The 21,430-nt window shown below is 42.6% G+C and overlaps 1 protein-coding gene across 1 annotated transcript in view; it reads left to right on the top strand.

Annotated features, from left to right (window-relative positions):
* Nucleotides 1–5,368: 5,368 nt before the first annotated feature.
* The window catches only part of CA13 (carbonic anhydrase 13), a 39,155-nt gene continuing 23,093 nt past the window's right edge, over nt 5,369–21,430 (top strand). Inside the window, exons 1-3 of the mRNA XM_040261138.1 lie at nt 5,369–5,436; nt 10,292–10,489; nt 21,123–21,241. Coding sequence (XP_040117072.1) covers nt 5,400–5,436; nt 10,292–10,489; nt 21,123–21,241 — 354 coding nt within the window. The 5' untranslated portion in view covers nt 5,369–5,399. The remainder of the gene's footprint in view (nt 5,437–10,291; nt 10,490–21,122; nt 21,242–21,430) is intronic.

Below are 21,430 nucleotides of genomic sequence, written 5' to 3'. Positions count from 1 at the left end.
AAAAGTTGGCTTAAGGCTCAACATTCAGAAAACGAAGATCATGGCATCTGGTCCCATCACTTCATGGGAAATAGATGAGGAAACAGTGGAAACAGTGTCAGACTTTATTTTGGGGGGCTCCCAAATCACTGCAGATGGTGACTGTAGCTGTGAAATTAAAAGACGCTTACTCCTTGGAAGAAAAGTTATGACCAACCTAGATAGTATATTCAAAAGCAGAGACATTCCTTTGCCGACTAAGGTCCGTCTAGTCAAGGCTATGGTCTTTCCAGTGGTCATGTGAGAGTTGGACTGTGAAGAAGGCTGAGCGCCAAAGAATTGATGTTTTTGAACTGCAGTGTTGGAGAAGACTCTTGAGAGTCCCTTGGACTGCAAGGAGATCCAACTAGTCCATTCTGAAGGAGATCAGCCCTGGGATTTCTTTGGAAGGAATGATGCTAAAGCTGAAGCTCCAGTACTTTGGTCATCTCATGCAAAGAGTTGACTCATTGGAAAAGACTCTGATGCTGGGAGGGATTGGGGGCAGGAGGAGAAGGGGACGACTGAGGATGAGATGGCTGGATGGCATCATGGACTCGATGGATGTGAGTCTGAGTGAACTCTGGGAGATGGTGATGGACAGGGAGGCCTGGCGTGCTGCGATTCATGGGGTCGCAAAGAGTCGGACACAACTGAGCGACTGAACTGAACTGAACAGAATTGACACAGTACAACTTACAAAACTGTTTCAAATGGAGTTAAAGACAACTAAATGGTACTATATGAAGTGCTGTAAAGGAAGCTGAAGACAACCAAGTGCTACTACAGCCATCTTATGAGAAAAAGTGAATGAACCTTTAAGCCAACCCAATAATTTTGGAACCTGTCTTTTTAAAAAAGAGGAATGCAAAGTTGCAAATATAAAATCAAGCATTGAGCCTTACAAGAGATCCATCAACGATGAGCTATAAAGTTTGTTTCCTTAGCTTCCCTGGCATTGGGGGGATTATTGCTTTCAGTATCAGTGAACAGAATATTCAAATCCCGTACCGCAGTGTTCGTCTCAGCTTTTGCATTTCATATTTGTATTAGCCAGAATGAAAGTCAGTGTGTAAAACAATATATTCACTCATTAGCCTTAACATAAGAAGTATACACAAAAATGATTTCTCAGTCACAACACTAAGAGTATTATCAAAATTAAATCTGGCAGTAAAGTTCAAGACTGTTTTGTATGTACTTCTTAATATGTAATATATTCTACTAAGGATATACAACCAGAGTACTCTATTCAAAACATACTTTTCTTTTCTGTGTTATTACATTATCACATTAATATACAGTTAAGTTCATTAGTTTCTGCCAAAATTCAATTTTAGGTTTTGTTTTTTTTTTATGTTTATTTTTTCTGAAAATATAAAACACTTATGACTAGAAAGTTAAAAAGATGTACTGAGAAATCTCACTCTCATCCCTATACCTACACTCCATCCTCAGCCATCACTATAGGGAACTGTTTTTGGTAATTTGTAGTTTATCCTTTTTTTTTTTTTTTTTAGAAAATCTGCAAATATGTATGTGTGGGTGCATGCTCGGTCTTTCAGTCCTATAGGACTCTTTGCAGCCCCATGGACTGTAGCTCACTAGGTTCCTCAGTCCCTGGAGTTTCCCAGGCAAGAATACTGGGGCAAGTTGCCATTTCCTTCTCCAGGGGATCTTCCTGACCCAGGGACTGAACCCATGTCTCCTGAGTCTCCTGCACTGGCAGGTGGATTCTATAACACTGAGCCACCTGGGAAGCCCATGATTATTTTACTAAAATCATTTTACTAAATCATTTACTAAAGAAGGAAAATACAATAGTTTTATATATGTTTGTGTTAAAGTGAAAGTCACTCAGTCACGTCCACCTCTTTGTGACTATATAGTCCATGGAATTCTCCAGGCCAGAACACTGGAGTGGGTAGCCTTTCCCTTCTTCAGGGGATCTTCCCAACCCAGGGATCAAATCCTGGCCTCCTGCATTGCGGGCGGATTTTTTACCAGCTGAGCCACCAGGGTAGCCCTTCTCCAGGGGATCTTCCCGACCCATGGAAGCCCTGATAGCTCAGTTGGTAAAGTAGTTAATGCTAAAAACTTTAGAAGATCAACCATCTATCATCCAGGAGATGGTTGTGAGAATACTATTCCCTAGCTACAGATGAAATGGTTGGATAATATCACCAACTCGGTGGACATGAGTCTGAGTGAACTCCGGGAGCTGGTGATGGACAGGGAGGCCTGGTGTGCTGCAATTCATGGGGTCGCAAAGAGTCAGACACGACTGAGTGACTGAACTGACCTGAACTGAACGAAGCTACAGATAACCAAGGTATGAGTTTATGACTGTGATAAGCCCCTTATTTTCCCACTTGATAGTGATCCAGAATGAAAGGGAAGGCTTGAAGATGCATTAACCACTGATATTTTTTTAATGACAAAAGGCAGGCCAGCTGTCATTTCCACGTAACCTGTCCTCACCCAGAAGTTCTGCTGATAGTACGCTCCTACTCTTGACAGGGCTTTTAGACCGGTCCATAAACAGTGGTGTAACCCATACAAATCTAAGGTTGGCAGCATGCAAGACACGGCCAGTCCCACGCAAGACCACGACCTACGAATGGTCGACAGAAAGATCAATGTGGTCCGGGACGTACTCTTTCCCATCACTTCCTTTTAGTATGACTCCCAACCTAAACCAGATAGTCTGAAATTCTTACTTTTCTTTTTTTAAAAAATAAGAAAATGTACATTACTACATACAGTCTTTTGCACCTTTGCTTTTCTTTTCCTCTTCTCCCCACCCCCCTCCGCCCCCCCCCCCCCCCGCCAACCACTGGATCTGTCCCAAGACTCATCCTGTCTCTGTTCACGGAGCTTCTTCATTCTTTTCAACTATTGGCAGTAGCTGATTGTACGGATGCTCTATGGATTATCTAACCAGTTTCTGTAAACGGTAGTCTGCTTGTAATAGTTAGCTTGCTGTTTTGGAAAAGTGGATAGAGTACACGATAAATTCAAGCCAGAGGACACTGTGAACCTAAGCAGTGAAATGAACAATTTGGGAAGGATTCAAAGCCCACTAACTGGAACTTCTTTCACAATTTTGGTCCATTCATTCATTTATTCATTTGCCCAAGGATTATCCTTGAGCACTAGGAACTGACCAGACCATCATTAACCTTGAAGTGCTAAGTCATCTGAGTTGCTGGAAATGGGGACACCAAGTTCCTTACAGAGAGGCTCCTTGAGTTTCTAAAATATGAGACAGTTGATCTGAGACAAGGACGCCATGAGAAGGTGGCTTATGGAGTTTTGAGCTTTCACGGTCTCCTTCACAGCATTTGTAATATACCCCCAACCACACCTATAGACTTAGTGCAGACTTAGGGCACTTGGCTAAGTGACCCAGACTTAACTTGGCAAGACCACATTCTTAAATAAGTTTAAGATACTTATATGTAGCTTACACATGTATATGTTATCAGTACTTTTGTATCTTATATACGCCGTGTATGTGTGCTAAGTCACTTCAGTTGGGTCTGGCTCTGTGCGACTCTGTGGGCTCGCAGGCTATGGTCCCTGTAGCCCACCAGGCTCCTCTGTTCACGGGACTGTCCAGGCAAGAAGACTGGAGTAGGTTGTCAGCCCCTCCTCCAGGGGATCTTCCCGACCCGGGGACTGAATCCACATCTCTTACCTCTCCTGCACTGGCAGGCGGGTTCTTTACCACAAGCACCAGCTGGGAAGCCCCATGAAAGTGAAAAGTAGAAGTGAAGTCGCTCAGTCATGTCCCACTTCTTGTGACCCCATGGACTGTAACCTACCAGGCTCCTCCGTCCATGGGATTCTCCAGGCAAGAACACTGGAGTGGGTTGCCATTTCCTTCTCCAGATCTTCCTGACCCAGGGATTAAACCTGGGTCTTCTGCATTGTAAGCAGATGCTTTACCGTCTGAACCACCAGGGAAGTCCCTATATGTACCCATATATGTGTAAAAAAATATATATGTGAATATTGTCTTCTGTGGTGAAAAATGAATTTCGATTAGACCTTATTCTTAAAAGTTTGGTTCCTATTATATTATTGGCATAAATGAATCCAGTTATGCCATAGAATATGGAATATGAAAGCCTTGGCCTTCTCCTAGGTGCAAAAGAAGCATTGTTTATTGTATTTAATTGCATTCTCTTCTATTCTGTTGCATTCTAACATCATTAAGATCTATACAAGCAGAAGGAGCTACTGGCTGACTATAGAGCATTTACATCAAGTCCAGAGAACAGTTCAAATCCATCCTTAGTTAGTGGTCCCTGAACAATGAGTGGTTGCCTAAAGCCGGACCTCCGGGACTTGCAATCACCACATTATGCAGCAGCCACGTGGGCGGCAAGAGAAAATGAAAGATTTTCAAACAGTCATTCTTTTAGTCTTTTATGCAAGTGAGTGAGTGACAGTCGCTCAGTAGTGTCCCACTCTTTGTGACCCCATGGACTACACAGTCCATGGAATTCTCCAGGCCAGAATACTGGAGTGGGTAGCCTATCCCTGCTCCAGGGGATCTTCCCAACTCAGGGATGGAACCCAGATCTCCTTTACCCGCTGAGCCACAAGGAAATTCCAAGAATACTGGAGTGAGTGGCCTGTCCCTGCTCCAGGGGATCTTCCCGACCCAGGATCAAACCAGTGTTTCCTGCATTGCAGGCGGATTCTTTACCAACTGAGCCACCAGGGTCTATGCAAGGGTCATGCCAATTAGGGGCTTCCCTGGTGTCTCAGATGGTAAAGCGTCAGCTTGCAGTGCGGGACACTTGGGTTCGATCCCTGGTTCGGGAAAATCCACTGGAGAAGGGAAGGCTACCCACTCCAGTATTCTGGCCTGGAGAATTCCATGGACGGAGGAGCCTGGCGGACTACAGTCCATGGGCTCGCAAAGAGTCGGACACGACTGAGAAACTTCACTGGTTCATGCCAATTAAGAAGCTCTTTGCACAAATCTGTTCATAAACTACACTGCACTTAAACATTAAATGAAACTTTATTAAACAGCCCGGGGGGTTCCCGGGTCCCCGACGGCCCTGGAGCAGCCCTTCCCTTCCAGCAGGACCCCTGCTCAGAAGCAGCCCCCAGGGCCGCCTTCCCCTCCTCCCGCTCGATCTCTCCGTCTGCAGCCCCCGCCTCCCCGCCGAGACCAGTCTCTCCCCCTGGATCAAACCGACCGGACGGCCCCGCGCCCCGCGCCCGGCCGCGGCCCCAGGGCGCCCCCAGCTGCACCCCGACACCGCCCCGGGGCGGGCGGAGCAGGGCCGGGCAGAGGAGGGCGGGCGGGGCCGCGGGGCCTGGAGCCTGGCCGCCCGCCGCTGGCTCCGCCACGAGGGGCCATGTCGGGGTTCAGCTGGGGCTACGGCGAGCGCGACGGTGAGCGCCGCGCGGGCCGGGGGGCGGGCGGGGGTCCGCGCGCCGGGGGGCTTCTGGGGTCCTCCTTGGAGACAGCGGCCCTCCGCGGAGCCGAGCGCGGGGCCGCCGGGGGGCTGAGCGCGGTGCAGACGCGGACAGCGCCGGGGGGCTGCGGGGGGCTGAGCGCCGTGCAGACGCGGACAGCGCGCGGGGGTCTGAGCGCCGTGTAGACGCGGACAGCGCCGGGGACCGCGGGGGTCTGAGCGCCGTGTAGACGCAGACAGCGCCGGGGGTGACCCCGGTCCATACACCCCGGCCCCCCACCTTCAGACGCGTCTGCGCCCTGGCGTTCGACCAGCCGAGACCTGCCCCCAGCAGTAACCAGCGACCCGTCAAAGGCTCGCAGATCAGTTCACAGATCTGATGGCAGACTTCTATGAGCTGAGGGCAAGCTTGCTTTTTTAGTCCCTTAAGCTCGTTATTCATTTAGGGGAGGCAAATCGTGGACAATATGTGACAATATACTTAAGAAATTTTAATGACTTGAATCGCAACACTGAGATTTGTCTTCCTGGCCACCGATGCCCCGCAAGTTTCTTAATAGCTGTTACTATTAAACGTTCCCCCAGCAACCTGCAGGTGGTTGCCTGGAACTGCTGATTTTAGCAAGATTTTAGGTTCTTTTTGAGAAGTGAAGTTATATTTTAAACTACTTCTCCACGCTTTTTCGTTCTCCTTCCACACTCATTCTTGCAGAGACTGGCGGTTAGCAACGGATCATTGATATTTTAAGGCGTTGGTCAAAACATGTTTATTGATGGGAGCAACAGTAATAATATGTATACTTTTCTTCTTGTATAGTCTAAGTTATCAAAAGTAAACTATTTTTTCTTATTTTTACATTAAACTGATTATTTCAAATAGCCATTATGTGCAAAGTGACACCAAGAAAGTCTTACTCTCAATATTAGATCTGTGAATAATAATAGTAACAATACTTTCCTTGGATCAACATGCATATTATTGAGCAGTATTGTACACTTAGTTTTATAGAAAGCTTAATTTCACAAAGAAACAGAAGAGTTTCATTTCTAATTGTAGCATTTTTGAGACTATGATAAACTTGCCAGTTGAAAAATGGCAGCAAGTGAAAGAGTTTTAATAGTGAAAAGTATTATTTAGGTGGATTTCTCTTTGACTGAAACTACAGTTATAATCTTACATTTTGCTAATCTTCAATTTATGTTTGGGAAAATTGAAATTTCTTTTAATTTCCCTCTGCTGGAATAATTTTTGTTGTTGTTATTTAATACTTATGTGACTGCATGCTCGGTCCTGTCAACTCTTTGCAACTCCAGGGACTGTGGCCCCCCAGGCCCCTCTGTCCATGGGATTTTCCAGGCAACAATACTGGAGTGGGGTGCCATTTCCTGCTTCAGGGGATCTTCCCTATTTAATAGTTTCTAGGTACCAACAGTGCCCTGACTATGATTAGGAAGGAAAAGGGTATTTTCAGTCAGTGAATATTGATTACTCTTTATTAATTTAGATTAGAAAATATTCATTCCAGCGAAGTATATCTGAAGTTTTAAAAATCCATCTTAGAAATATGTGAGGGAGATTAAGAGGTACAAACTTCCAGTTACAAAATAAATGACTCATGAGGATGAAAGGTACAGAGTGAGGAATGTGGTAGAACATTATGTCATACTTCTGTGTGCTGAGAGATGGTAACTAGACTTACGGCGGTCCTTTTGAAGTGTATAAAAACGTCAAATCACTGTGTTGTGCACTAGGTACTAACATCGTGTTGTAGATAAATTATGCTTCAGAAACAAACAAGCATATAGAGAAAGAGACCAGATTTACGGTTGTTACCAGAGTGAGTAGGGGGTGGGAACGGGATGAAGGTGGTCACTCCAGTTATACAATAACTGAGTGCTGAGGATTTAACGCACAACATGATGCCTAGAGGTAACATTGCTGTATGTTATGTAGAGAAGTTAAGAGAGTCTTAGTTCTCATCACAATGAAGAAATATTTTGTCTGTTCTTTAATTCTGTATGGATATGAGGTGGTTGATGTTCACTAAACTCGTGGTAATCATATCATGGATTATGTATTGTAAGTCAAACTGTTACGCTGTACACCTTAAACTTACATAGTGCTGCATGTCAATTACATCTCAATAAAACTGGAGGAAAAAATTAAAAATTGAAAGCATCAAAGAAAGATCCTTCTTAGAAAAGCCATTAACAAGGAATTATTTTATATTTCTGCTAAGGATTGTAGGGCTGTTCCCTGCTTTTGACTTCCCAGTGGCTCAGACAGTAGAGAATCCACCCGCAAGGTAGGAGACCCAGATTCGATCCCTGGGTCAGGAAGATCCTCTGGAGAAGGAAGTGAAACTCCAGGTTTCTTTCCTGGGAGATCCCACGGACAAAGATGCCTGTCGGGCCACAGTCCATGGATTGGCACAGAGTTGGATACTACTGACTAACACTCCCTGATTTTAGATTCAATAGCTTTCTGAGGACCACGCCTTTAAGTAGATCAACTTTGGCAAAATCCTATTAATGTGTTGTTTCCTGACTGGGCAAGTTCTGTTGCTTGTTTTCAGTTTAGACTGGCAAGAGCATTGAATGAGGAGATTAAAGGAAACAAACTGCGAATAGTAGCAATGATAAAATAGAACATCAAAAGGGGAGGCATTGGAAGATGCCACCGCCTTCACAGACAACTTACAACTTCTCCCATGAACCTTTAACAAGTTTACTAGTTTGGTTTAGGAAATGTGACAGTCATTGAAAACTACGTATCTCCACAGGTTTTCAAAAGTTCCGGAATCAATGAAAGAACTGCCATGTATCTCTACACCTGTGTTTAGATGAGTTTTAAAGTTGCATGTTATAGAGAATTTATAAAAGAGGAAGGGGCGTTGTTAAGAGGCAGGGAAATGAACATACCATCGTGTTTAATAGATAATATTGACTGATGCAAAGTGATATTATTTTTATTTTATTTTGGTTTGCCTCTGTTTTAAAAAGTAGTTCTGGCTATAAAGAACTGGAAATAGAAGCATAAAGGGATTAAGAGTATAAAGAAACTCTTTCCTAATTAGAAAAATAGTTAACAACATACAATGACACACATGTATATTTGAAGTCGGATTTTCAATAGGTTAAGGCATACCTGTGGGCAGTGAAATAGAAAAATTTTTTTTCACATTGGAAAAGGATTGGCTTGTATACAAAAAGAGTGCTGGAAAGGTGAATGACAGTACTTAGTAAATAAGGAAATGTAGTACCTTTCCTCGGAGAAGGTGATGGCACCCCACTCCAGTACTCTTGCCTGGAAAATCCCATGGGCGGAGAAGCCTGGTGGGCTGTAGTCCATGGGGTCACTAAGAGTTGGACACGACTGAAGCGACTTAGCAGCAGCAGCAGCAGCAGCAGTGGCAGTAAGTTCCTATAATAAGATGTAACCAAAGAATTTTGGTTTTCAAGTTGCTTCCAAGTCCAAAGTGTATGATTCATAAGAGAACAATGTCTAAGTTACATGTGTGGTTTGTATTCATGTTCTGACTTTTTGTACCTGATGCATGTATGAAGTAAAGAATTTATACTGTCTCCTTTGCAAAGAAGATGAATAAGAAGGAACATTGATTTAGAGACTGAAGCTATTGATAACTCTGATATATTTGTACTTCTTGAAATTTCATTCTAAATCTTATCTTTAAAAAAATATTTCTTGTTGTCAGTAGCAAATGCTTAATTCATTGTCATGCTGTGTCATTTTAGTAAGTACTTGAGTTTTAGAAAAATCAAGTAAGTTGCTTAGTGAGCAGGGAAAAGCTTAGTCAGCAACCTTCTCTTCTGGCCTGGTAGAAGTTGTGTGAATTGCAGGCAGAGAAGAGAAGGTGAGAAGGACCTCTAACCTGTAAAGTCTGGAGGCTAGCTTGGAGCTTATTTGAAACTGTGTCTTGCTGTTGATTTTAAGAGGCAGAGCTTGAATGAATCTCCCAGAGACATGATGAGGCTGGACAAGGGAATTGCCAGTTTATTGGTTCACCTCAATTTACCAAACACGCTTAATTTGGGAATTTAATGCAATTTTTACTATAAATGCAAGACTGGGATGACAGTTGTTCCTTGGGTGGGAACTCAAATGTAGTGTTGGCAAAACAACCGTGGAAGGACCTTCTGGAATATAGAAAGAGAAATAAATTGTTACTTGACTCTATTGCAGAAAACCAACCATATTACATTTCCAGATACGGTGGAGTCATTTTTTATGGATTATGCTATGTGAAAAATTTATATATTTCTTCAGTTTGTCTGTTGCACATTATTTACAGGAAATTAAATTGAGGCCTGGGTGATACCCAGGGATACAGTGAATGGAGAAAAGTGGGAAGAGCATTTGAAAGAACGACACCCTTTCTTCACTAGACCGCTTTCTCCGCGACGTTAGCTCCTTTGGCTCATGACCTGACCTGTGCCACGGCCACAGTTCGTTCTTAGAGCTGAGACTGAGTCTCGTTGTTTTCAGTGATGAACTGTGCTGTTGTTTTTAGTTTGGTAGAAAGCATTTGCAAAGTACTTTATGAAACTTACATATTCCTTTGTCAACAAGGGTGAGTTTAACTCTGAAGATGAATTCAGTCAAACCAAGAGGTTTGCATACTTATAATAATATCACTTGGTCTTGTAAAACGAAGCAAAACAGTTAGATGTTAAACTCCTGAAAGTAAAGGTCGTTTTTTACTCATCTGTGTGTTTTCGTCAAAGTCAAGTACAGCACATGGTACTCAACAAGCCTTTGGTTGAACGAAATAACTTCCTGTTTCTTTTGTGCTTGGTCCTGTGTATTGAAGGTCCTGTTCATTGGAATGAATTTTTCCCTATTGCTGATGGGGATCAACAATCTCCAATTGAGATTAAAACCAAAGAAGTGAGATATGATTCTTCCCTCCGACCTCTTGGTATCAAGTACGACGCCAGCTCAGCTAAAATCATCAGTAACAGTGGCCACTCCTTCAACGTTGACTTTGATGACACGGACGACAAATCAGGTTGGCTCTACCTTTTTTTTTTTTTGGTTGGGGGTGAGGAGCTTGAAAGATTGGATGGCGCATTCTTCCTCTCTTTTAAAAAATCTCTTTATTTTTAATTGAAGGATAATTGCTTTACAGGATTGTGTTGGTTTTTGCCAAACATCAGCATGAATCAATGGATGGTTCATGCTTATCTTCCACATTTGAGACACTTGTGTGTTCCTTGTTAGTACTCTGCTAGAACTTGTAATAAAGTTGCGTTTGATTAGTTCACAGGATAAGGTCTTTCACACTGCGAATAAATAATGGGCCAACAGGAAAAAAACAAACAAACTAGTATATTTGTTAACTGAATGAAGTAGAAAAGAGCGTTTCCTGAAAATGAACATTTAATCCTCCTTGAAGTATACTTCTTGCCCAAAGAATAGATGGTACCAAGTTTAAAAGTAGATGAAAGAGAAAATTAGAGAGAATCATATTTTGGAATACCTTAAAGGTACCTGACAATTTTTTTTTTAATTTTTAGTCTAACATTAGGATGATGCTGTATTTATTAATGAAAAATAGTTAGATTATAAAAATCCTTATTTAGAAGTCTTCATGCATTCGTTACTTTGGCCTTGCCACTTGACTTGAGGAATCTTAGTTCCCCAACCAGGGATCATACTCAGGCCCTCTGCAGTGGAAGCATGGAGTCCTAACCACTGGACTACCAGGGAATCCCCCATTTATTCATTAAGCTTAGATTTAGATAAGTAATAATGTCTTGTGTTTATATAATGTTATGTTGTTAGCAAAAATGATTTGCCCATTCCATTTCTTCCTCATCTTTCTTAACTTCATAAAAGTGATTCATTTTCATCAGAACATTTTAGTAAATGCATAAGGGAGGGGAGAAGCAACCTCACTTTTTACATGTATTAAATTGTATTTCAAGACCTCAACTTTATGAACCTGTATTAATAGACATGATTGATGTGGTAGGTACACTATAGTAGTCCAAGGTTTCTAAGTACAAAGTTTATACCCCCTACAGTAGTTTGATACTGTTTATGATATCTCAAGCAAAAAACGGAGGCTATCCATTCCGACTTTTAGAGTAAGAACTGATTAGCTTGTCCTTCATCACAAAAAACCTTAGTTATGAAAAATTCTTCCTCGAATTTGCCCAGTGATGACCTAGGTCTTCTCACTCCCTTTTTTTTCCCTCTCTCTCTCTCTCATGTTAATCAGTGGAATCAGTTTTTCTGTCTCCACCTTTGACCCTGGGTCTGTGATGGGTAGTGTGTGCCTTCACCCATAAGCGAGGGTCTCATTCCTATCTAGATCACAATGAAATTACCAGGGTTAATTGTCAATCACCATAAGGGCCCTTGTATTCCTCTGATCCAGAAGTTGCATAAACAAGAGGTCATGATCCTCATTCTTTTTTTCTCACGATAAATGAAGGGGATGTTTCATGGTGATTTGAGGGGTTAAATTATTTAAAAGGTGCAGACCACCATAGCTAATACAAGTGATAAAAAACACAGATACTTCTGTAGCAGGTCACTTTAATTGGAATAAAGCGGTTTCCATTTTGTAAAGAAGCAGTGCTTCCCCAAGCTAACTCTGAATCCCACCAGTCACAGAATCACAGGCAGGAAGCTTTCAGCACGGTCCTGGCGGGGCTTCTTTGGCTGGGCTGCTGCACAACCAGTGGTTAATCTGGGGGAGCTGCCTTTCGGGATTTTAATGGTCCTGTAAAAGGGGGGCAGGTGGATATGAAATTCACCCAGGAAGAAATTTCTTAGGAAGAACTTCTGTTGGCCATAGTGAGGGAAATAGTAATCTGATGAGGAAAGACAAGAGTGCTCTCACCCGAGCTTCTGGTTTTTCTGAAACCGGACAGGATCCCGTCTCTCTGGGAATCTCACCTGACTGGCTCCTCCACGTGGTCTGTAGCATCCCAGACTCCTTCCTACAGAACTTCCCACACTGCACTGTGACTGCCAGCTGTTTCTTTCCACTCAGCTAAAATGAACAACAGTTGTATCTTATTCTTCTACCTAGCATGGCGCCTAGCACACAGAAAGTAATCAATAAAGGTATGTTTCAGTTAAAAGCATATTTTGGGGGGATGAGTTTTTTTGGAGGATATGGAAAATACCATGGTATGGCATTATGGCATATGTAGGCAAAGTGCTATGCTTAGTTGCTCAATTTTGTCTGACTCTTTGTGACCCGTGGACTGTGGCCTGCCAACTCTCCTGTCCATGGGATTCTCCAGGCAAGAAAACTGGAGTGGGTTGCCTTTTTCTTCTCTAGGGGAACTTCCCAAACTAGGGATTGAACCCAGGTCTTCCTCATTGCAGGCGGATTCTTTACTGTCTGAGCCGCCAGAGAAGCCCTATGTAGGCAAAATCTCAATAAAACTATAAACCACCAACAATCAATTAATATTTACCATTTGATATGTAAATAGCTTAAACATTGGTGGATTATTCATTGTTCAAACATTGAATTTTTTATAGACTGTGGTACTAATTTTGAAATTGTAAAAAGTGAAATAGCTCTTGGAATATAGTAAATAACAGCCCTGTCTTGGCAAAGGGGCTCACATAACTCAATGAAGCTATGAGCCATGCTGTGCAGGGCCACCCAAGAGAGATGGTTTGTAGTTAAGAGTTCTGACAAAATGTGGTCCACTGGAGGAGGGAAGGGCAACTCGTTCTAGTATTCTTGCCACGAGGACCTCATGGACAGTATGAAAAGGCAAAAAGATAGGACACCGGAGATGAGCTGCCCAGGTTGGAAAGTGTTCAGTATGCTACTGGGAAAAGAGGAGGGCAATTACTACTAACAGCTCCAGAAAGAATGAGGCAGCTGGGCCAAGGGGAAATGATGCTCACTGATGGATGTGTCTGGGGGTAAAAGTAAAGTCTGATGCTGTAAAGAACAGTACTACATTGGAATCTGGAATGTTAGATCCATGAATCAAGGTAAACTGGAAGTGGTCAGGTAGGAGATGGCAAGAGTGAACATTGATATGTTAGGAATCAGTGAACTAAACTGAATGGGAAATGGAAATTTTAATTCAGATGACCATTATATCTACCACTGTGGACAAGAATCCCTTAGAAGAAATGGAGTAGCCATCATAGTCAACAGATGAATCTGAGAAGCAGTACTTGGGTGAAGTCTCAAAAACAACAGAATGATCTTGGTTAACTTCTAAGGCAAACCATTCAGAATCACAGTACCCAAGTCTATGCCCCAGCCATTGATGCTGAAGAAACTGAAGTTGACCAGTTTTATGAAGACTTACAAGACCTTCTAGATCTAACACCCAAAAAGATGTCCTTTTCATCATAGGGGATTGGAATGCAAAAGTAGGAAGTCAAGAGATACCCACCATAACAGGCAAGTTTGGCCTTGAAGCAGGGCAAAGACTAAGAGTTTTGTCAAGAGAACATGCTGGTCATAGCAAATGCCCTTTTCCAACAACACAAGAGATGACTCTACACATCACCAGATGGTCAATACTGAAATCAGATTGATTATGTTCTTTGCAGCTGAAGATGGAGAAGCTCTATGTAGTCAGTTAAAAAAAAGGGAGAGAGACTTTGAGCTGACCATGGGTCAGGTCATGAGCTTATTGCCAAATAGAGACTTAAGTTGAAGGAAGACCTAGGGAAAATGACTAGGTCATTCAGGTATGACCTAAATCAAATCTCTTATGATTGTACAATGGAGGTGATGGATCGATTCAAGGGATTAGATCTGGCAGACAGACTGCCTGAAGAACTCTGGACAGAGGTTTGTGACATTGACAGGAAGCAGTGACCAAAACCATCCCCAAGGAAGAGAAATACAAGAAGGCAAAGAGGTTGTCTGAGAAGGCTTTACAAATAGCTGAGAAAATAAGAGAATCAAAAAGCAAGGGAGAAACTCTGCCAACTGAAGGCAGAGTTCCAGAGAACAGGAAAGAGAAATAAGAAGGCCTTCTTAAATGAACAATGCAAAGAAATAGGGGAAAACAACAGAATGGGAAAGATTAGCAATCTCTTTAAAAAGTTGGAACTATCAAGAGAACATTTTATGCAAAGATGGGCACAATAAAGAATAGAAATGGTAAGAACCTAACAGAAACAGAGGAGGTTAAAAAGAGGTGGCAAGAATAAACAGAAGAACTGTACAAAAAAGATCTTAATGACCCAGACAACCACGATGGTGTGCTCACTCACCTAGAGCAGGACATCCTGAAGTGTGAAGTCAAGTGGGTCTTAGGAAGCATCACTATGAACAAAGCTGGTGGAGGTGATGGAATTCCAACTGAGCTATTTCAAATCCTAAAGATGATGCTGTTAGAGTGTTGCACTCAATATGTCAGCAAATTTGGAAAACTCAGCAGTGGCCACAGGACTGGAAAAGGTCAGTTTTCATTCCAATCCCCAAGAATAGCAATGCCAAAGAATGTTCAAACTACCGTAAAGTTGCACTCAGTTCACATATTAGCAAAGTTATGCTCAAAATCTTTCAAGTTAGGCTTCAGCAGTACATGAACTGTGAAATTCCAGGTGTACAAGCTAGATTTAGAAAAGGCAGAGGAACCAGAGATCAAATTGTCAGCATTCATTGGACCATCGAGAAAGCAAGGGAGTTCCAGAAAAACAGCTACTTTTGCCTCATTAACTATGCTAAAGACTTTGACTATGTGGATCACAACAAACTGTGGAAAATTCTTAAAGAGATGGGAACACCAGACCATCTTACTTACCTCCTAAGATCCCTGTGTGCAGATCAAGAAGCAGCTATTAGAACCAGACATGGAACAACGGGCTGGTTCCAAGTTGGGAAAGGAGTGCATCAAGGCTGTATATTGTTGCTCTGCTTATTTAACTTATATGCAAAGTGCTGCAGTGCTGTGCTAAGTTGCTTCAGTCGTGTCCAGCTCTTTGCTGTGGACTGTAGCCTGGGAAGCTCCTCTGTCTGTGGGATTCTCCAGGCAAGAATACTGGAGTGGGTTGCCATGCCCTCCTCCTGGGGATCTTCCTGAAACAGGGATCGAACCCACATCTCCTGTGTTGGCAGGTGGGTTCTTTATCACTAGCACCACCTGGGAAGCTCTATTTGTAAAGTACATCATGCAAAATGCCAGGCTGGATGAATCACAAGCTGGTATTATGATTGACGATTGATGGGAGAAATATCAACAACCTCAGATATGTAGATGACACCACTCTATTAGCAGAAAGGGAAGAGGAACTAAAGAGCCTCTTGATGAGGGTGAAGGAGGAGAGTGAAAAAGGAGGCTTGAAACTCAAAAGAAAACTAAGATCATGGCATCCAGTCCCTTCAGCTCGTGGAAAATAGAAGCGGAAAAAGCGGTGACAGATTTTGTTTTCTTGGGCTCCAAAATCACTGCAGTCGGTAACTGCAACCATGAAATTAAGAGACAGCTGTTTCCTGGTGCCTCAGACGGTAAAGCGTCTGTCTACAATGTGGGAGACCTGGGTTCGATCCCTGGGTCAGGAAGATCCACTGGAGAAGGAAATGGCAATCCACTCCAGTACTATTGCCTGGAAAATCCCATGGATGGAGGAGCCTGGTGGGCTACAGTCCATGGGGTCGCAAAGAGTTGGACACGACTGAGCGACTTCTCTTCACTTTCACTTTGTTCCCTGGAAGGAAAGCTATGACCAGCATAGACAGTGTATTAAAAAGCAGAGACATCACTTTGCTGACAAAAGTCTGTCTAGTCAAGGCTATGGTTTTTCCAGTGATCATGTATGGATGTGAGAGTTGTACCACGAAGAGAGCAGGGCCTTGAAGAATTGATGCTTTTGAACTGTGGTGCTGGAGAAGACTCTTGAGAGGCTCTTGGACTGCAAGGAGATCCAACCAGTCCATTCTGAAGGAGATCAGTCCTGGGTGTTCATTGGAGGGACTGACGCTGAAGTTGAAGCTCCAGTACTTTAGCCACCTCATGAGAAGAGTTGACCCATTGGAAAAGACTCTGATGCTGGGAGGGATTGGGGGCAGGAGGAGAAGGGGACGACAGAGGATGAGATGGCTGGATGGCATCACCGACTCGATGGACATGAGTTTGGGTGAACTCCGGGAGTTGGTGATGGACAGGGAGGCCTGGCGTGCTGCAATTCATGGGGTTGCAAAGAATCAGACACGACTGAGCGACTGAACAACAAAGGAATACCAGTCACTTGATGGATTCAGTGGTTGTAGTTTAATTTTTTAGCTCTAAAAATTGTCAGTTTCTCAGTTATAATCCTGTTAACTAGTTCTAGGTAACTGCCCGAAGTTGACCAAGTGTGCAGGATCTCAAATCACACATTAAAAAAGAAGTAGGAGCGGTTATGGGGCGTGTGAGCACGCCTTAGTCATGCTCCCCACCCCCTTCCCAGCAAAGATACAGAGATGGTGCTACTCACGCGTCCTTACCCCGAGCACAGTTGCTGGCCCACTGTAAGCTCTTAAGGGTTGCTGTACACATGAGTGAGCGGAGAGTAAGTTGACGTGCGTGTGCTCAGAGGAGAGGAAGCCAAACTAGTGAAGACTTCCCGGATCAGAGAATTCAAGCCCCAGCAGCTGGGACCGTTCCTGTCTCCTCTCTCTCTCTCTTGCTATAATCCCAGCGGATTTGTGCTCTCTGTTTCCTCTTTTCCTAGATTCCAACCAAAACATAGGCATGCTGTTCACTTACTTTTACTTTAGAGAGCTGTTCGCCCCACCATGATCAGGCCACGGCGCTCATTAGATTCACCGAGCCCTAAGACTGTGCTCTTTAGCGGTGCCCAGGCTGCTTCAGTAGCATCCGTACGAACTGAAGGTTGTGAAGGAGTGCTTCTCTTGCTTACTTTATGACGCTCACTGACCCGGGCACTGTCATCCACACTGGTTATCCAGGAGAATGAGGCCAGTGCTGCTCTCAGGGGTTTTGTATCCTAGTGAGATAGACGGTAAATGCGTGAACAGACAAGTGTTTTGATTTTAAAATTAATTTTTTAAAAAATTTTGTTTTGCTAGCCTTGCTTATCATTTTGGGCAACTGACTACCGTGTGCTAACAATTTTAAAAAGTTAAGTTCAACTGAATAACGCGTACGTTTCTGGTTGGTCTTTGCAGCATAGAGCAAATGACTGATATCTATGTACTAAGTTATTACAATTTCCCAAACTTTAAAATTAACCCTGCTTTCTTAATTGGTGTAGACCTCTTATTGAGTTTTACTTGAAATAGTTTTTTAAAATCTTATTGGAGGCATATATACATATATGAGGCTTCCCTGGTAGCTCAGATGGTAAAGAATCTGTAATGTGGGAGACCTGAGTTTGATCCCTGGGTCTGGAAGATCCCCTGGAGATCATATATATATGATTTGGGTGAAATAATTGCTAATTTTCAAATTTAAGATGGCAACAATATATATTTATTAATCTAGGTTGAAAAGTAAGATGAATAGTTTGACATTTGCAAACACTAAATCATCTTCATGAAAAACAATTTTTGTCACCATTATTCATTTTATAGCATTGTTTGGCTGTTTTCTTATAGACCATCTCAACACTTGCGATGAGCCTTGGTATTTGGACTCATTTTTTCCCACTCTGGTTTCTTCGGTAGAGCACTGCTCCTCGAGAATGGTCTTCGTGATTAGACATTTGCTGATCATAGTCCCAGGGTGGACCTTTTAATCGAAACAAAGTCCAGATATGTAAAGAGTAAGGCAGTCTCCATTGCTTAACTAAGCAGAGTTGTGCTAATCTGGCTTTTAAACCCTGGATTCAGAGCAAGCTTTCAAGAGATCACTCAGTGTTCTTGGACATCCCCCTAATAACGTGTGTGTGATTTTTATATCACTGTCTTTTCTTGAGCCAGCTTGCTTGCATCTTCTTCCAAAGTTAATTCTGCGTTGATCCCTCAGGCTCTCTAATCTGGTTTTTATATGTGAAGGAATGACTTCATGATTCAGCCCAGATCTTCTTATGCAACAGCAAGGGAAAAAGAGACAATAGGAGTGTTGATTTCTTTCTGTTTGAAATGCCGCTACATCCATGCTATATGGAGTCACTTAGGGAAACGTGCCTTTTAGATTAATTTATCTGTGAATCATCCTTGAAACTGTTTGTCTACATACAAATAAAATATTTTATTCATTCCTTCATCAAATATTTACTCCTCTGTGATGGTTACCCCACTAGGTAGGGATGCGGCAGGGACCCCAGCAGACAGTCTGTCTTTCTGTCCAGTGAGAGGAGAAACTACAATTTTCTCTTTGTGTCAGAGTAACAGAAGAGTGAGCTCTAGAGTTTGGTATAAGTGGTTCTCTCTTCCCTTCTGTTTTTTCTGAAACACAACGCTCTTTATCTGTCTTAAAGAAATCTGGACATAAATGAATCTGAAGGAAGTCCCAACTATTCAGTCTCACAAAAGATTTTATTACATATGCCCCCAATTTGTTTTTCCTTAGGCAGTTTTGGGGATTTTAGAAGTTAAAGAACATCCAGTCCAATCTCCTAATTAAAAATAGTCAAACAATTACAGACATAGACAAGAGCTGAAGCCCATAGACACTTAAGTGAGTTTTGAAAGATGGCACAGTTTAGTTGCTGAGCTGAGACTATTCCTTGATCTTAATCACCAACTCTTAATCACTGGTGTTCAACTTCAGCTGAGTCAAACCAAGCAAAGGAGAAATGAATTCACTTATACTGGTCAATACGGATGGAGTCTGGATCATTCTCCTACAGAATAGCTGGGAGAGGAGTGTGCCTTAGGCAAATGTATTACCTTGTCTTTCTTTTTTTAATGTTGATATTTATTTGTTCTAACTGGAGGATGATCACAATATTATGATGGTTTTTTGCCATACATCAGAATGAGTATACACGTGTCCCTTCCCTCCTGGTTGTGCCAGAGCACCAGCTTTGGGTGCCCTGCTTCATGCACTGAACTCACGCTGGTTATCTGTTTTACATATGGTAATGTTTCAATGCTCTACTCTCAAATCATCCCACCCTCTCCTCCCACTGAGTCCAAAAGTCTGTTCTTTACCTCTGTGTCTTTTTTTTTTTGCTGCCCTGCATGTAGGATCATCGATACCATCTTTCTAGATTCCATATATATGTGTTGCTGCTGCTGCTGCTAAGTCACTTCAGTCGTGTCCAATTCTGTGCAATCCCATAGATGGCAGCCCACTGGGCTCCCCCGTCCCTGGGATTCTCCAGGCAAGAACACTGGAGTGGGTTGCCATTTCCTTCTCCAGTGCATGAAAGTGAAAAGTGAAAGTGAAGTCATTCAGTCATGTCTGACTCTTAGCAACCCCATGGACTGCAGCCCACCAGGCTCCTCCGTCCATGGGATTTTCCAGGCAAGAGTACTGGAGTGGGGTGCCGTTGCCTTCTCCAATATATGTGTTAATATACAGTATTTGTCTTTCTCTTTCTGACTTACTTCACTCTGTATAATTGTTTTGTCTTTTATTTCTTGTTGTTTGTAGAAAACTTTATGATGTTGCTTAACATCTTTTGCTGCTTATATGAGGTGGCTCATTCTTGATGAGTTTTGAGATATATATGTATATATGTTTCTTCTGAAGAGGAGGGTCATTTAAATTAAACTGCTGTTTAAGGCTGCACCTCACCGATCCAGTCAAGCCTATTGGTGTTGATGAGAAATTAGTCATGCTTTTGATGTAATCAGCCTACCCTGCTTTCTTATCCTCACATATCCTTTGAAGATTTTCCCAATAAAGATTAATTGGGAGGAGACAGTTTAGGACTGTTTTCTACTAAGAAGCTTATACTTAAGATAGATTCTGTTGGCATGGTTTTAGAGATCATATGTGTTGAGGCAAAGGACTAAAATATACTCTGCCAAAGTGACAAAGATGTGATGGATTAATTTAAAGAGTTAATTTTGTTTTGTATTTCATGTTTCTCCGAGAGGATGGGATTCAAGTATAGAAGATGTGCTTACTTTGCCAGTTTCTGTAGTGGTCGTAACCACAGTGAAAAAGCAGTCACAGCTAACGTGTCCGGCTTGCTGCCTCTCTGCCAGGCAGTGATAAGTGCTTTGCCTCCAGTTTTTGTTCTGTTTTCACAGCAACGTTAGGAGGAGATATACTCTTCTTGAAGTTATCGACATAAAAGCTGAGGTTGCAAAACTAGAGGGTGTGTGCAAGACGACCCAGTAAATAGAGTGTGAGCCCAGGTCTTCTAACACTGAGGCCTGTTCTCAGACTGGAGTGCTGGGCTGGTCTCCCAAGTTCAAGGTGGGCCTCTTTGCAGTTCACATTTTTATTTAGAGAGGCTGACCACCTCCATTTCACAGAGCAATTCTTTACCTCTATGAACTCCCAGTTCTTCTACTTTCTAACCAGCCTGTCTGTTTCCCAGACATCCGATTTCCCAGATATTCTTTAAAAATCTATTGTGGATTCTCTAACCTTTTAAAACACTTGGTTTTACTCCTTGCATACCTAAAAGTTGTATTCTTGTCAGCAAACTGAATGACACAATTATAAAAAAATCCCTTGGAGGACATGGAGATGTTGAATGATCCAGGGCGATGCTGTGGCTTGTGGACAGGATATTTACATGTTTGTTTGTTTTTTTTTCTTGCTAACAATTTAAACTGTATTAATATGTAGTTCTGCGTGGGGGCCCCCTCACTGGAAGCTACAGGTTACGGCAGTTTCACCTTCACTGGGGGTCCGCTGATGATCATGGCTCTGAACACGTGGTGGACGGCGTGAGATACGCTGCAGAGGTGAGTCAGCAGCCATGTATTCGTGGCTCAGAGTTTTTCCCTTCTGTTTTAATTTGATTTTTATTTCCTATTGGAATATAGTTAATTTACAAAGTCATGTTACTTTCAGGCATACAGCAAAGTGATTCAGATACGTATGTGCACATATCTGTTCTTTTCTAGATTCTTTTTCATGTAGGTTATTGCACA

Source organism: Oryx dammah, unplaced genomic scaffold (genome assembly GCF_014754425.2).
Source record: "Oryx dammah isolate SB20612 unplaced genomic scaffold, SCBI_Odam_1.1 HiC_scaffold_19, whole genome shotgun sequence".
Taxonomy (NCBI): domain Eukaryota; kingdom Metazoa; phylum Chordata; class Mammalia; order Artiodactyla; family Bovidae; genus Oryx; species Oryx dammah.
This window is presented reverse-complemented; position numbering and strand designations above follow the sequence as displayed.